The sequence below is a fragment of the Bacillus rossius genome, chromosome 6, assembly GCF_032445375.1.
Source record: "Bacillus rossius redtenbacheri isolate Brsri chromosome 6, Brsri_v3, whole genome shotgun sequence".
Taxonomy (NCBI): domain Eukaryota; kingdom Metazoa; phylum Arthropoda; class Insecta; order Phasmatodea; family Bacillidae; genus Bacillus; species Bacillus rossius.
In genome coordinates, this window is record NC_086334.1 from 53,495,543 (window position 1) to 53,512,176 (window position 16,634).

At 46.6% G+C, this 16,634-nt stretch overlaps 1 protein-coding gene across 1 annotated transcript; it reads right to left on the bottom strand.

The window, feature by feature from the left end:
• Positions 1–1,154: 1,154 nt before the first annotated feature.
• On the bottom strand, positions 1,155–11,615 carry LOC134533441 (neurofilament heavy polypeptide-like). The gene is made up of 7 exons (XM_063370964.1): positions 11,167–11,615; positions 10,908–11,055; positions 10,595–10,753; positions 10,169–10,512; positions 6,888–7,014; positions 5,658–5,924; positions 1,155–1,163 (listed from the first exon to the last, which is right to left on the bottom strand). The coding sequence occupies exons 1-7, from the start codon at positions 11,613–11,615 to the stop codon at positions 1,155–1,157; spliced, it is 1,503 nt and encodes a 500-aa protein (XP_063227034.1).
• Positions 11,616–16,634: the final 5,019 nt, after the last annotated feature.

A 16,634-nucleotide genomic window follows, 5' to 3' on the forward strand; every position in this document is an offset into this window, starting at 1 on the left:
AATCGAGGGTATCACTTTTGAATTTTGCTATGATGTGTTGGTGTATGATTATGTTTTTAATTTCATCCAACGAACTAGAAAATGTCATTCCTGGTCGGCACATATTGTCTGCGCAAACTCTGCTTACATAATCTTAATCTTTGATTATAACTGAAGCTCCTTCGTCAAACAGGTTATTTTGGATATGTAAATGTTTGTTACATATTGTTAACACACCTCTCGACATGTCTCAAACGCCCGATTGTGCATCTTCGGGGCTTTTTTTTTTGTTCATTGTAAATAAATATACAACTCATGATAACTAATGGTCAATTAGGTTAGGTTAGCTACATTATAAATACTTTAAAACATTGTGGACGGTTGATTTGGTTAGGATAGCTACATTAAAGATACTGTCAAATCATGTAAACGGTTTCCCCCAAATAAATACACATGTTGTGGTACGGAAGAAAAAAAAAGCGAGCATGAACTTTGGGGAACTTCGGGTTTGGCTCTCTCGTCTGTGAAAAGAAGGCTTGCCAACGTGAGTATTCGGGTATGTCCAGAAGGACGAGTGAATCGTAGGCTTCCCAGAATAATTCCAGGAGAGATAATTAGTTATCTTAACTAAATTGTCGTCGGCTGGTCGACTAGTCCCTGACATGCTTCCATCCTGCCGGCTACTCAGGGTTCGGTAGAGAGGGGTCCGGGCCGCGTGGCCGAGGGACTTAGTCTCCAGAAATGAAATGAGAACAAATCGAATAAAGTTTCCTGGTTCTTTATCCTCAAGAAGATGAACACTTTACATGGGGCTGCCGCGTTTCCGCCCGTGACTATATCTTTATTGGGCGAAGCCCGGTTCCCCGCACTAATATGGTAATGAACATACGGGACGTCCCGCCCGTGACGAGTATTACTCACACTGTAAGGAATGGAATTCTCTAAGACCCGCGCGCAATAGGATGTCTGTCTGACTGTACACGGCAATGACCGGCAGGAGATGTAAAATCACAGAAAATACGACGGCGAATGTCCAGTTTGCAAAAATAAACCGCGACTCGCAAAAATTGAGTGAAGAACACACGTGAGCAAAAATGACAAGATGAGAGCACGCGACTGAATGACAAAGTAACAAACTCGACTGCAGAGCTGAAATCGCTTCGGCATGGGAAAGTCTAGAGCTCCTGCAAATACCGCGCCCGTTAAATCTCACCGTCCCGGAGTGACGTCAACAACACGTCCGTTGCCTCTCGTGCCGGGTCCACGACTGACTCCCACTCCGATTTTTTTTCCCTAACCTAACTAAAACTAGGTGTGTTTGGGAGGGGTCCGGGTTAGGGAGGGACCTAAGTGCGTCTCAGGCCGAAGCCTATACACCTTAGTCATGCTGGGATTAGCCATGCAGGGAGAGGGTCGCATGCATCGTGTGCTAGGAGGGGATTGGCCAGCAATGGCAGCGATTGGCGCAATGACTAACTCCCCTCACTCTTAACTCTAGACTAAACTACTAGATAAGTTGGGCCCAGGTAAAACCTGCATAGACACAGGGAAAACCCTGGGCACTTTCATGCGGGATGCCAAATTTCATGCATTAATTTCAGGCAGGTTGAATACGGGAGAAAGAAGGATGGTTCAGGAAGAAGAGTTGGTCAGAGCAGAGTCTACCATGCGGGGTTTGGGCGCTTGGACTTAAATGTCCGCATTGTTTGTTGTTCTGCAGTTCTGGATCTTCTGACCAGGGACGCAAGCGCCCCTGGTGGTGGCTGGCCACACCGGGCCACCCACTCCGCCTCCAGTAGCACCTAAACTAAAAAAAAATTAGAACACCTTACTTACTAAACATACACAAACAGAACATATTTCACTATGTGTACGCTCTGCTAGTGCGGAACGTAGGCTACATAATTTAAGATATTTTAAAGCTAATAACTTAATATGAATTAAACTATTATATTTTTGGTATTTTATTTGATTTTTTTTGTTTTTGTTTTTATTGTTTTTAATTTTTCTCTCTTAGCCTAATATATTATATTACTTTATTTAGTATCTTAATATCTACGCACTTAAATATAGTGGTAGAACTGCCAACATATAACGTCACAGGCGAATGAGAACAGAGCACTCGTATTATTGTTTTAAATATTTAAAATTTTAAGTAGCCATGCCCTGCAGCAGTGCTACCCAACGGAAAGCAGCATGCCACTCGTATCGGCATCCCCAGCTCGATCGGTGTTTATTTGCACTGACAATCCGGGCAAACACGTATCACAGGACACGACTTCTACCACTAATTTTAAATTATATCGTCGCGACGCACCACAGGCCTACCATGCCCGGCAGCAAGCAGCATGCCACTCGTATCGGCATCCCCAGCTCGATCGGTGTTTACTTTCACTGAATGCGAGGGCAGAGGGCAGGTTCAATGCAGTACGACACTCTTTGTCGCTACGTTTGGTAGCCTAACTATTTATTATTGTAATTAAGTATAAATTAACTTGAAGTTACATTGTAATTCGCGAGTAGTATTTTCATTGGCCGGGCGAGTCGGCCAACCACAGCGCAGCTACGGGGGCATGTGAGCCAGGATTGAAACCGGCATTTTATATTTCCGATGCAAATCCGGATCTTTGTCGCCAAGGGAGGAAATAAACGGATTTTCACTTAATTTACATTTATCATAGAATTTCTGAGTAGTCCTAACATAATAATCCTTTAATAATTCGAGTTTTAGCTCCCTATGCATGGCCCTGACGGGACAATACACAGGTGCTTCAGTCGCGATACGAATGCTCTTATTCTGTATTCTTTGTAGCTTTTTCAGATGGGATTCTGCTGCTGTTGCCCACACTGGTGCCGCATAGGTAATAATGTGTTTAATTAGCGCGTTATATATGGTCAATCCGTTTTTAACTGAGCTACCTCGTCGTCGACTCATGAATGGATAGTGTGTCATTAATCTCGTGAATGCCGCCTTTCTTTTTGCTTCTATATGGTCGCGCCATAGTAATTTACGATCCATATGTACGCCTAAATATTTTACTACGTTTTTGTGCGGTATTTCTGCATTGATAGCGTTAATTGCGGCCTATTTTCTAGTGGCGGGAGATGTTTCCGCGTAAAAACAATGGCTTGGGACTTTGTAGGATTAACTTTAATTCGCCATTTCGTGCACCAATTTTCTAGTGAGTTTAACGCAGTTTGAAGCCTTTCTGTTGCAAGATTTAAGTTGCGTGACCTACTAAACAATACTGTATCGTCGGCGTATAGGCCAAACTGTACTAGGCGATGTTCAGGTTTAGGCATGTCGTGTATGTAAATGTTAAATAAAATAGGTCCCAGTATGCTACCTTGCGGAACGCCTGCTCTGATTCGTTTCTCGTCTGACAGTGCCCCCTCTGTAGTGAATCTGAACGAGCGATTGGCTAAATACGAGGCTAATAATTTTGTATAGCAGTCGGGGAAATCGGCTTGGTATAGTTTATAGATTAAGCCTGCGTGGAAGACTCTATCAAAAGCTTTCTCTACATCTAGAAACGTTGCTACATTATAACTGTTTCATGTAAACGCTGTTACTATTTCTTCCGTCATGCGTACTAGTTGTTGCGTAGTGGAATGCGCGCTGCAAAATCCGAATTGTTCATTCGGCAATATGTTGCGTTCTTTAATATGAGTATTGAGTCGTTGCAAAATTATGTACTCAGCTACCTTTGACATTATACTTAGTAAGCTAATTGGCCGATAGTTTTGTGGCATTGTTCTATCTTTACCAGGCTTATGAAATACCATTACGTTGGCCTGTTTCCATTGTGAAGGGAAATATTGCAATTTAAACATGGCATGTATTAATTCAGCTAAGTACTCTAGAATTTCATCAGGCAGTTTCTTAAGGACAACTGCCTGTATGCCATCTATTCCCGGAGCTTTACGCGGTTTCATACGTTTAATAGCCTGCTTAACTTCCTGCGATTGAGTTAGATAAGGCTATGAAGTTATAGGCTGATTTAGTTTAATTCTTAATTCCCTATATATCATTGCATTAAATATTGGGTCGCAGGGCTCGATATTAGGTTTAAATGCTTCTTCTAATGTGTCCGCGAATGCCTGTGCTTTATCTATTGGTGTATAAGTGACTCCAGTATGGGTTTGTAATGGAGGAATTTTATCTGTCTTGTGGAGGAACCGCTTTGTCATACTCCAGGTGCTACCATCTTGCACCTGGAGCTGGGAGACTTTCGCCTCCCATTGGCTGTCCCTCCACAGAGTTATCTCATCGGAAATTATTCTTTGTAATTCATTAATACGCGCTTTAATGTCACGCTGTCTATGCCTAGTATGTTCGCGCCTTAGTCAACTTTTCTGTGATATTAAGTCCCTTATGTATGCCGGCAGCTCTCCCTGCTTAAACTTAACCTCCTTTTCTGGGATGCACGAGTTTATTGCAGTTTGTATATTTACTGTGAGTTCTGTTACTGCTGTTTCAATACTTTCTTTAGTTTCTAGGTTGGCAGCATCGGCTGCGGGCACGTTATCTAATAGATGCGTCTGAAAGCCTCGCCTGTCAGCTTTTTTATAGTCTTTGATTTTTCTCGGCGGATTGGTGTCAGTGTCCGCGTCATCGAATATTAAATGTACTGGGAAGTGGTCAGACGACATTTCATGGACGACTCTGAGTTCGAATCCCGTTTGGACTCTCTTATGTAAAACGATATCTAGTATGTCGGGGGTTTGCCTTAGTGCTCCGATATTGTGTGTGGGCTCTGAGGGAGCATATACTTGATAATTTTTATTAGACTCATGCCGTTGCAGCAGGAAGCCATTGGCTGTGTTGCTCCGACAGTTCCAATCCTTATGCTTGGCATTAATATCGCCAACTGCTAAAAATGCAGGAGCTGAGCCATATAATATGTCCAGCTCATTTAAAGTGAGAGACCTACCCGGCTGTGCATACATGGAAATAAGTACTATGTGTTGGTTGTTGATTTTAATATTTATTGCAACAGTTTCTAATTCATTAAATGCAGGTAAATAAAATTCTGTGTGCCTAATGCTTCTGTGGACCACTAAGGCCACCCCTCCGCTTCTGGTGTCACGGTCGCGCCTGTAAACATTATAGTTTGATATCGTTAATCTATCTGTTGGTATTAGGTGAGTCTCATTGATGGCCGCGATTTTAATCTTATATTTTAGTAAATGATCTGTAAACTCGATTATTTTGTTTCTAATTCCTCGTGCATTCCAGTAGAGGATGGTACCTAAACTACTGTCAACGGGATTAGTGTTCGTGACAGGACCTAAATTAGGGGTGTGCGGCATTGAAGCTGGCCGCTAGTGTCTGCACGAAGCCCATGGTGGCTTGTATCTTTTCCTCAAGGGACATGGCCGCGTCGCACCAGATGGCCATGAGTTGGCACATCGGCTCAAGGGCCTGGGACAGGTTTGGGTCCTCAATAAATGTTTTGGACTGGCCCACGACCTTTAGAAATGCCTTAGGGTCGGGACCTTGCTTACGAGTGGAGCTGGGCTGCAGCGGAGCAGTTGGAAACACTGCAGGCGCTGACTCGATCTGCATTCCAGTGTCCTCGTGCTCGTGATTCACCCGGGACGCCACTGGGATTGGCTTCGTGCGTGGTTTGACGGGGGAGGGGGGGGGGGGCGGGGTGCTGCGGGGAAGGCTGTACCTGCCTTGGAGCAGGCTGTTCCTCCGGGGCCCTCTTCCCCTTTCCATTTTTATGTCCCGAATGGTGTTTTTTCGGGGCTCTCTGGGGCTGAGGCTGCCCTCTGGGCCTCCAAGAGTTGGCCACAACAGGGTATTCCAACTCGTACCTGTCGTCCAGCACCGAGTACTGGTTGGGTCTCTGCCACTGTTGAGGAGCAGGGCAGCTGGGGCCGCGCCATACCTGTCTGGGGGGCTGGGGCTGGTAGCTGGACGACCCAGCTTGTTGTGACTGAAAGTGTGTTTGCGCCGCAGCTGCAGCTCGCTTGTTTTCGCGAATTGCACGCTTTGACTGCAGCTCCCTTTCCTTGCGTTCCTCCTGCGGGAGATAGCGCCAGTTTTCACGCTTGTAAGCCTGGCACCCTCTGTAGTTGGCGCAGTGCGGGCCCTTGCAGCTCGCGCACTTTGCCTTGTTCCTGTCCCCTCCCTCGGGGCAATTCTCTGTTTTATGGCCCTTGCTGCACCAGCGGCACACAGGAGATGCTCTGCAGCCTTTCGTGGGATGCCCAAAACGCTGGCAGTTGCCACACTGCATGGGACCTTTCGGGTGGCGGTAGTCCTCGACACGAATGCTGAGGTTACAGAATGTTTTTATGGCGTAAATCCTATTTGAGTTTACGGCCTTCGGGAGCTCGACCACAAGTTTATTTATTGGGCGCCTGGTTTGCCTGTTGCATAGGAACCAGAAGTTCTGTACGGGCAGGCCCATTTTTACGAACTCTGCCTGGATAAATTCTTTGTCGATGCTGCTGTGCACCCGACAAAAGACGAATTTATTAGGGATCTCGTCTGGCTGCAGTAGAACAGAGTGCTGCACACCTGCCTGCTCTAATGCCTGTACTGCACGATGGTAGTCCTCTATCGTGGCAGTGTGGATCATTAATTGATCGTGGCCTCGACTTACGCACGTCCATGTCATATGGAGAGCTGCGTCCAGTGCAGCTTTGATGACCGGGTAGCTGTGGCCTTGGTCTACAAATACAAACAGGGGTTTTACCTGTACTTTCTTTGCCTGAGGGGCAGGGTTCTGTGGCGCAGGGATCGTGCCTGTATTTGCACTCGCAGCCGGCTGGATGGCTGAGGCGCCACCCTGTCGCCGCGGTTGTTTACGCGCACGCTCAGCGTGCTGGCGCGCGATGGCGGGGTTGGTGAGGGGGGGGGGACGCAGCATGTCGCGGTTTTCCCCTGTTTTCACCTTCTTGCTCGAGACTGTGATGAATCCGTCATCGCTGCTCATCTCTGCCTCGTCCTCACTCGGCAAGGGCACATTAATTCCCTCCATCTGTATCTCTGTACTGTTATCTCTCTGTACAGTAGACATCCTACAACACACTCGCACCCACTGACCAACAAACCTGAAATTAATCAGGGTTTGCGGCTAGGCTGTAGGGGCAGCTACGCCCCGGGCGTTTTGTGTGCTTACACTCTTAGCCTATATTCTCTATACCACCTCTGGCCTGTGTACAAGTACACAGACTATACTAGTGCGCGGAGCTCCTCTTCTCACGTCCGTCCTCTCTCGCGTTCCTGAAGCGACCGGGAAAGCTGCGTCAAGCGTGGCCGGGTGGACGCGTAGGCGCGCTGTGATTGGCCGAAGGGTCCGGCCAATGACAGATCACTACGGTGGTCGGTGCGCGAGTACCATTTTCGGTCGCTTAAACTTAATTATTTCATCCGGGTCATATTGTCCGAAGGATGAAACAAGTGGGTTTTGATTTGTCGCACATTTATCGTAAAATGTTTGTGTAGTTCGAATGTAGAAATCGTGTAATGTCTCCATGTCCGTTTCCCGATGGAGTGCCTCTACTGGGCAGTATCTGGGGGCATCTGTGGCGATACGAATGCATCTATTTTGTATTCGCTGCAGTTTTAGTAAATGTGTTTTGGCTGCTGTGGCCCACACGGGGGCTGCATAAGTAATTATAGGTCTGATGAGGGCAGTATACAGGGCCAGGCCATTGTACACAGTGCCCCCCAGGCGCCTACTCATTACTGGGTAGAGTGAGCTCATTCTCCCATATGCTTGGCCACGCTTGGTGTCTATATGGTTTCGCCATAGTAGTTTGCGGTCCATAATGACTCCTAAGTATTTAGCTGCATCCTTGTGCGGTATATTTTCGCCAAATAAGGTGAGCTGTGGCCTGTTGTTTGGTTGCGGTAGATTTTTGCGTGTAAATATTACTACCTCTGACTTGGTGGTATTAATTTTAGTGCGCCATTTTGTGCACCACTGTTGCATTGCATCTAGCACGGTTTGCAGTCTAGTCGTAGCTAGGCGCAGATTATGTGATCTGCTATACAGAACCGTGTCGTCTGCATAGCAGCCTAGTTTCACGAGGCGGTGTTCTGGTTTGGGTATGTCACTTACATACACATTGAATAATACTGGCCCTAAAATGCTGCCTTGTGGTACGCCGGCATGTATGTGTTTGAGTGTAGATTTAGTGCCTTCTGCAGTTACTCTAAATGTTCTATTGGCCAGGTATGATGCTATTAATTTTACGTAACAGTCAGGGAAACCTGTTTCGTACAATTTGTGTATTAAACCTGCGTGAAAGACTCTGTCAAATGCTTTTTCAACATCTAGAAATGTAGCAATTACATAATCTTCGACATTGAATGCGCTAGTTATTTCCTCTGTGAGGCGAACTAGTGGCTTTATTGTGGAATGCGCTGCGCGAAAACCAAACTGCTCGTTGGGCAGGATGTTATGTTCACGTATGTGTATATTTAACCTATGTAATATAATACGTTCGGCTACTTTTGACAGCGTGCTTAAGAGACTTATTGGTCTGTAGTTTTGCGGGAGGGATTTGTCTTTCCCTGGTTTGTGAAAGACAATTACATTTGCCTCTTTCCATTGCGTGGGGAAGTGTTGTAATACTAATATTGCATTAATACATGCAACTAAGTATTCCAGCGTTTCGTCTCGGAGTTGTTTTAAAACAATAGCTTGGATGCTATCATTTCCGGGGGCTTTTCTGGGTTTCATTTGCTTAATGACCCTTTTAATTTCTTGTGCGAAGGTGAGTGTCGGTTCCACTAGCACTGGTTGTTGTAGTTTAGTGCGTAATTCCCTATATATGTGGGCAGTGAATTACCTATCGCAAGGCTGGTTGTGCGGCTGGAATGCAGTTTCCAGTGTTTTTACAAAGGCTTCTGCCTTGTCCGCGGATTTGAAAGCTATTCCCGTGTCAGTTTGTAGGGGAGGAATTTTCTGTGATTTATTAAGTATGCGTTTCGTCATAGTCCAGGCGCTATTGTCCTGGATTTTGAGTTTAGAAATTTTGTGTTCCCATGAGCGGGCGCGCCAGAGTTCTATTTCTTCCGATATTACTGTCTCTAATTCATTTATTCGGCGCTTGGTTTCGGCCTGTCTGTGTCTCGTGTACCGTCTACGTAGGCGGCTTTTTTGTGCTATTAATTGCGAGATGTATGCTGGCAGCTCGTCATGCTCTAACCTAATCTCCTTTTCTGGTATGCACGTGGTTATCCCGTCTTGTATTTTTGTTGTGAGGTCAACTATCGCCGCCTCCAATTCATTGCCTGTTGTAATATTAAGCTCTGTAGCGTCAGGCAAGGCATGTATTAAATGATTTTGAAAGCCCTTCCAATCGGCGCGGTGATAGTCTTTAGTTTTGCGGGGCGTGTTGGTTTCTGTGTTCGCATTGTCGAATAGAATGTGAACTGGGAAGTGGTCTGAGGACATTTCATGCACTACTTCCAGCTCGAAACCTGTATTAAAACGCTTATTAATAGCTATGTTCAGTATGTCAGGTAAAGAATTTATTTGGCCTGTGTCATGAGTAGGCTCTGAGGGAGCATGCACATGGTAATTTCTGTTAAGTTGATGCGTATAGAGCAGTCTACCGTTCGCTGTAGTGCGCCTGCAGTTCCACTCTATAAGCTTAGCATTTATGTCCCCGATAGCCAGGAAACACGGACCTACATTGTATAAAGCCTCCAGGTCTGCCACGGTAAGTGATCGGCCTGGCTTAGCATATATGGAAATTATTTTAACTTGTTGTCTATTAATGGCCAGGTTAATGCCTACAGCTTCCAAGTTAGGGAACTGTGGGAGCTGGCATTCTGCATGTTTAATTCGCCTATGTACAGCTATAGCAACGCCTCCGCCTCTGGCATCATTAGCCCTATCGTGCCTATAGATGACATAATTTAATATAGTAAGTCGGTCTGCCTGACGCAAAAATGTTTCGTTGATTGCCGCGATATCAATTTTATAATTATTTAAGTGATGAGTAAATTCTGATATTTTATTCTTAATTCCACGTGCATTCCAGAAAAGGATTTTGTATAGACTATTATTAGTGTTTCCGGCCGATTGCGTTTGGTACGGTCCGGAATTATTTGCTGCCATTGAGGCGAGCAGTGAGAAGTTTTACGAAGCCCATTGTGGCCTGTATTTTGTCTGGCAGCTCCGTTTGCGGGTTGCACCATATGGCCATGAGTTGGCACATTGGCATGATGGTCGCTGCCAGGTTGGGGTCTGACTTGAAGGTCTCAGATTTCTCCAAGACCTGCAGGAAGTCCTCCAGCACTTGTTTTTTTAGTGTGGGCGCGGGGGTGGGCTGGGGTGACGATGACGTCCCCGGGGCGGCATCAACTGCCATTGTGTCGGCAGGTGCAGGTGAGGCCTGCTGCGGCTGTGCAGGGGGGGCCTTCTGCGGCTCGCTGCGTGGTTGGGCCGGAGTCTGCGGTGCGGGAGGCGCAGGTGTGTCGCGCGGCTTGCGTGCAGCACCCTTGCCATTTTTGTGGCCGCTCGGGTGCTTCTTGAAGTGTGGCGCGGGCTGGCCTTGGAACTGTCGGCGAGGCCTGTAGTCGTTGGCATAGACTGGCCATTCTGTTTCGCGGTAGTTCGGATCCTGCGCAAGGGGCGCGAACCTGTTTGGTGCTGGTTGGGGGACGTATTGCCCCAGTTGGGTGGGCGCAGGGGGGCCCCAGGGGCAGAGTTGGGTGGTGCCGGTGGGCCCGAGTACTGGCGCGGGTTGCCAGGTTGCTGGCCTGAGGGGCCTTGTGGCTGGGGCGGTGTTTGTGCTGCCGCTGCAGCACGCCGATTTGCCCTCATGTCATATTTCGATTGCCGCTCTCGCTCGCGTCGTGTCTGTGGCGGAAGGTGACGGCGCGATTCAGCCTTGTAGACCGGGCAGCCCCGGTAGTTGGCTGCATGCTTCCCTTTGCAGTTGGCGCAGCATACGTATTTGCGGCTGCCCCCGTGCGGGCAGTCTGGAGCGCGGTGCGGGCCGCTGCACCAGTGGCAGACAGATTTGGAATTGCAGCCCTTGCCCACGTGGCTGAAGCGCTGACAATTGCTGCATTGATTTGGCCCCTCCGGGTGGCGGTAGCTTTCAACACGGATACTCATACCCGCGAATTCCCGGATGGCAAGGATTTGGTTACTGTCGCAAGTCTGAGGGACTTCGACTACGAGCTTATCGCATTTCTGACGCGAATACCGGTTTTCCAAGAACCAGAACGACTGCACGGGCAGCCGCATGTCCTGGAACGTTTCGGCGAGAAATTCGGCTGGGGTCTCCCTGTGGACACCCCTGAACACGAATTTGCTTGGTATTTCGTCCTTTTGAAGTAGGACTGAAAACTGGGCGCCTATGGCCTGAAGGGCTCTGATTGTCAGTTGATACTCGGGCACGCTCGCGGTCTGTATCTGTAGCTGATCGCGGCCACGGTTGTAAACCGTGAACTTGTCCTGAAGGGACCCCTTCAGGGCGCGGTAGATCGCCGGGTAGTTGTGGGTGGCGTCCACGAGTGCGTACAACGGCTTGATTTGGTTCCGTCCAGGTTTGGTCGCTGCCTGTTGCGGCTGTGCGGGCGCTGAGAGCGCGCCGGGCGCTGAGGGCGCTGCGGAGGCCGCGGGGGGTGAGGGGCCCCCGGCCACGCCTGTCATGTCGTCATGATTCCGTTTCGGCCGCTTGTCCTGGACCGTTTGCCATGGGCAGTCGCTCGTGCCGTCGCCTAGGGGTATGGGAGCCATCTCAGAAGTGTCCATTTCGGTGCTCTTTTGTCTTAGTCCGTCACAGCCTATCTACACCGATTCACCCACTGACCGCAAGCGGTTAGGCCAAGGGGGACTAGTCCCCGGGTGTAACCAGTGAGTTGGGCGCATTTTAGTCTGAGTCAAGTTAACAGCAACTTAAACCTTTCGCCTGTGCGCACTGGGCGCACAGGGACTGAGTTTGGTGGCTGTGTAGCACTAGAGTGCTAGCACAACTTGGCGAGTCTCTTCACACGTTACTCCAGTGCAGCTCCTTGAAGGTCTGGAAGGTCTGGCAGAGCAGCTCCGTCAGACGTCCTCTCTCCTCGGCAGCGCAGCTCGGACTTTTTTCGAGCCTGAGCTCCGCGATTTAAATTTTTTTTTCCTTAACCTAACTAAAACTAAGTGTATTTGGGAGGGGTCCGGGTTAGGGAGGGACCTAAGTGCGTCTCAGGCCGAAGCCTATACGCCTTAGTCATGCTGGGATTAGCCATGCAGGGAGAGGGTCGCATGCATCGTGTGCTAGGAGGGGATTGGCCAGCCATGGCAGCGATTGGCGCCATGACTAACTCCCCTCACTCTTAACTCTTGACTAAACTACTAGATAAGTTGGGCCGAGGTAAAACCTGCATAGACACAGGGAAAACCCTGGGCACTTTCATGCGGGATGCCAAATTTCATGCATTAATTTCAGGCAGGTTGAATACGGGAGAAAGAAGGATGGTTCAGGAAGAAGAGTTGGTCAGAGCAGCGCGGGAGGCGAACTAGTTTTGTTGGAGTGGGGTCGCGCGCTGATTGGCTGTCTGTCGCGGCCAATCGGAGGGCATCTCGCCCGCAGCTACGGCGGGCGGTGCGCCAGGATTGATTTTGGTCTTTTATACTTCTGATCTACTTCCGGATCATAGTTTCCTAGAGAAGTAATATGTGGATTCAGACTATTTACGCATTTATCGTAAAAAGTCTGAGTTGTGCGAATGTAAAAGTCTTGCAAAGTTTCCAATCTGGTTTCACGATGCAATGCTTCGACAGGGCAGTACACTGGGGCATCTGTGGCGATTCGAATGCATCTATTCTGAATTCGCTGTAATTTTATTAAGTGTGTCTTTGCTGCAGTGGCCCATACAGGGGCTGCATACGTGATTATTGGTCGTATGAGGGCTTTGTAGAGCAGTAGGCCGGTTTTGACTCTGCTGCCACATCGTCTACTCATAACTGGATACAAGGAGCACAGTCTAGTCTGAGCCTGTGCTCGCTTAGTGTCGATGTGATGGCGCCATGTTAATTTCCTATCCATGTGTACACCTAACTATTTAACCACATCTTTATGCGGGATGTGTTCGTTGAACAGACTCAGTTGCGGCCTGCGGTCTATTGGCGGGAGGTGTTTACGAGTGAACACAATAGCTTCTGACTTCGTTGTGTTCACTTTAATGCGCCACGTTGTGCACCACTGTTCTATTTCAGTGAGCGCAACTTGCAGCCTAGTCGTGGCCAGCTGTAGGTTGTGTGATCTGCTATATAGGACAGTATCGTCCGCATAGCAGCCTAACTTGACGAGTCTATGTGCGGGGCGTGGCATGTCACGCACATATACATTGAATAGAACAGGGCCTAGGATGCTGCCCTGTGGCACTCCTGCTCTGATCTGTTTTAGGTCTGATGTGGCTCCTTCAGTTGATACTCTGAAGGTTCTGCCTGCTAGGTATGACGTGATTAGCTTGACATAGCAGTCAGGGAAATCAGCTTGGTATAATTTATAGAGAAGCCCTGCATGAAACACTCTGTCAAAGGCTTTCTCTACGTCTAGGAACATCGCGACAACATAGTCTTGCACGTTAAATGCACTAGTAATCTCTTCAGTGAGACGCACTAGCTGGTGAACGGTCGAATGAGCACCGCGAAAGCCGAATTGCTCATTTGGCAGCAAGTTATTTTCGTGTATGTGGCAATTTAGTCGATGCAATATTATGCTTTCGGCTATTTTTGACACAGTACTAAGCAGGCTTATTGGTCTGTAATTTTGGGGCAGTTTTTTATCTTTGCCTGGTTTGTGGAAAACTATTACGTTAGCTTCTTTCCACTGGGAGGGGAAAATACTGAGCCTGAGCATTGCATTAATGCATTCAGCTAAGTATTCCAGGGCTTCATCTGGGAGCTGTTTGAGAACGATGGCTTGTATACCGTCATTCCCAGGTGCTTTTCGCGGCTTCATTTTCCTAATAGCTCGCTTGATTTCCTGTGCCTGAGTTAATAGAGGCTCAGAAACAGTGGGCTGGCGCAATTTTTCGCGCAATTCGCGGTAAATTTGCGCTGTGTATTGCCTATCGCAAGGCACTATGTTTGGCTGAAAGGCTGTTTCCAGTGTATTTGCGAATGCTTGTGCTTTGTCGAGGGGTTTGAAGACTAGGCCATTATTGGTTTGAAGGGGCGGAATTTTTTCAGATTTATTTAAAAATCGCTTCGTCATAGTCCAGGCACTCCCGTCCTGAATATTTAAACGAGCGATTTTTGCTTCCCACTGGCTGCTTCGCCACAGTGAAATTTCGTCTGAAATAATTATTTGTAATTCATTGATTCTTTGTTTTGTTTGGATAGTGCGTCGTCGTGTGTATTCACGACGCAGTCTGTTTTTGCGCGATATAAAGTCGCGTATGTATACTGGCAGCTCGTCGTGTACTAACTTAACCTCCTTTTCTGGGATGCACTGGCTTATACCATCCTGGATTTTCGCAGTAAATTTAGTTATTGCGGTGTCTAAACTTTCACTATTATTTATGTCCGCGATGTCTGACAAATTTTGCGCGACTTGGGTTTTAAATCCTTCCCAGTCGGCGTGTTTGTAGTCCCGAATTTTACGAGGCGGGTTGGTTTCCGTGTTTGCACTGTCGAAATGTAAGTGAACAGGGAAATGGTCGGACGACATGTCGTGTACGACCTTGAGTTCGAACCCCGAGGTGACACGCTTGTTAAGCACGATGTCTAATATGTCTGGCAGCTGGTTCAGTCTGCCTGAATCAAATGTGGGCTCAGTAGGAGCATGAACCTGATAGTTTTTATCAAGCTGATGCGCATAGAGAAGCCCGCCATTTGCCGTCGCACGCCTGCAATTCCACTCCAGGTGTTTCGCATTAATGTCACCTACAGCGAGGAAGTTCGGAGCGGCCCCATACAGGGCATCCAGATCCGCCACGCTGAGGGACCTACCTGGTGGAGCATACATTGAAATGAGTTTAATGTTTTGTTGGTTAATGTTTAAGCTTATTCCAACAGCTTCTAAATTTTGAAAAATGGGTAGCTGGCATACAGTATGTTTTATGCTACGGTGAACTACTAGAGCTACTCTACCAACCTTTCCCAGCCTGGCTAGGTTTGACCATTCCGAGAAAGGCTCGTAGTGGAAGTTGCCCTGAACCTTAGGCTCAATGGTGTCTTAACTCAAGGTTGAAAAAGTAGTTAGGCACAAAGGTAGGCCACCAGCTCACAAAATAATAAGAAATATTTTTTTTAGGTTAACTTGGGGGTAATATTTTAAAATAGAAACTAACTCATTTTCAGACCATCAGTTATATTTGATATATTAAAAAAAACTTTATGAGTATTACAGTATTACTTAGTTATTTATAAATCTTCATAAACAATAAATAGAATATCATTTGTTACTTGTTACATTTGTTACTTAAATTAAAAAAATTAAAAAAAATATGGGGCTCCAAAACATTAAATAAATATTAACGTTACTTTAATTCATAAATTTATGTCAGCAAAACAAAATAAAAAAACAAACGATGAAAAATTTATAAAATGAATTTAGGTAGGTTTTCCACATTTATTGCCGAACACATGCTTTATGCGAAGTATGAAAACGAAGAATCACTTTCCTGAATTCATGAGTGAGTGAATCCCGTAGCCGTCAGAAAAGAGAGGAGAACATCCTCTACTCCAAACAAAGGGTTACAAGTAGTTCATAGCATGGCCGGCATAGGGAAGCACTCCAGATCCATGACTCGTGGGCCGCTATAAAAACATTTCAAAAGACTAATTACATGGTGAAATATTTAAAAATAAATGTCCAGCATGATTTCCAGAGAAATCTGCGAAAACTCACCCAATAGGCGGCTACCCAAACTTGAAACTACCGCATGGATGCGGTGGATAAATAAAGAGCAGAAAATTAATACAGTTTTTCACATGATGGTCACCAAGAAGAAGGAAGTGACCATAGATGGCATAACACAGTTAGCCAAACATAGTTACAAATGCACAATTTAAAGAATAGTTCCGAAAACTGAATAGTACACTGCCTTGACGAAAATATAATTAATTAAACTTTAAAATAATTAAATTTGTTCAGAGTTCTTTTCTTTGATTCTTGATGCACTTAAATTGGATAATAATTATGTGATAATAAAATACAATACAAATGGTTAGAACAAAACATACCTTCACTTAAAGACAAAATTACAAATAAATTACCCCCATAACAGAAATTCTTAAAAAAAAATAAACCAGCGTTCAGTTTGCCGAAACAAAAAAAACAACACACAAATAGTTAAGCAAAAACGAGTGTACGCCCAGCTGAATGCTGCAATGGCACACTACTCCGCCCCTTCTATTGTGCTCTCTATCGCGCCTATAAACTATATAGTTTAGTATTGTCAGTCGGTCGGTCGGCTGCAAGTATGTTTCGTTAATCGCAGCTATTTTGATTTTATATTTTTCCAGGTGGTGGATAAATTCCGGTAATTTATGTTTGATTCCACGCGCATTCCAGAAGAGGAGGGAGTGTAGGCTTAACCTATCGGCCGGGGTTGATACGCAACTCGGGGCCTGTCTAGTGGCTGCCATTGAGCTTGGCAGCCAATGACTGGACGAAGCCCATCATCGCATGGACTTTTTCTGTTAGGGAAACAGATGGGTCGCACCATATAACCA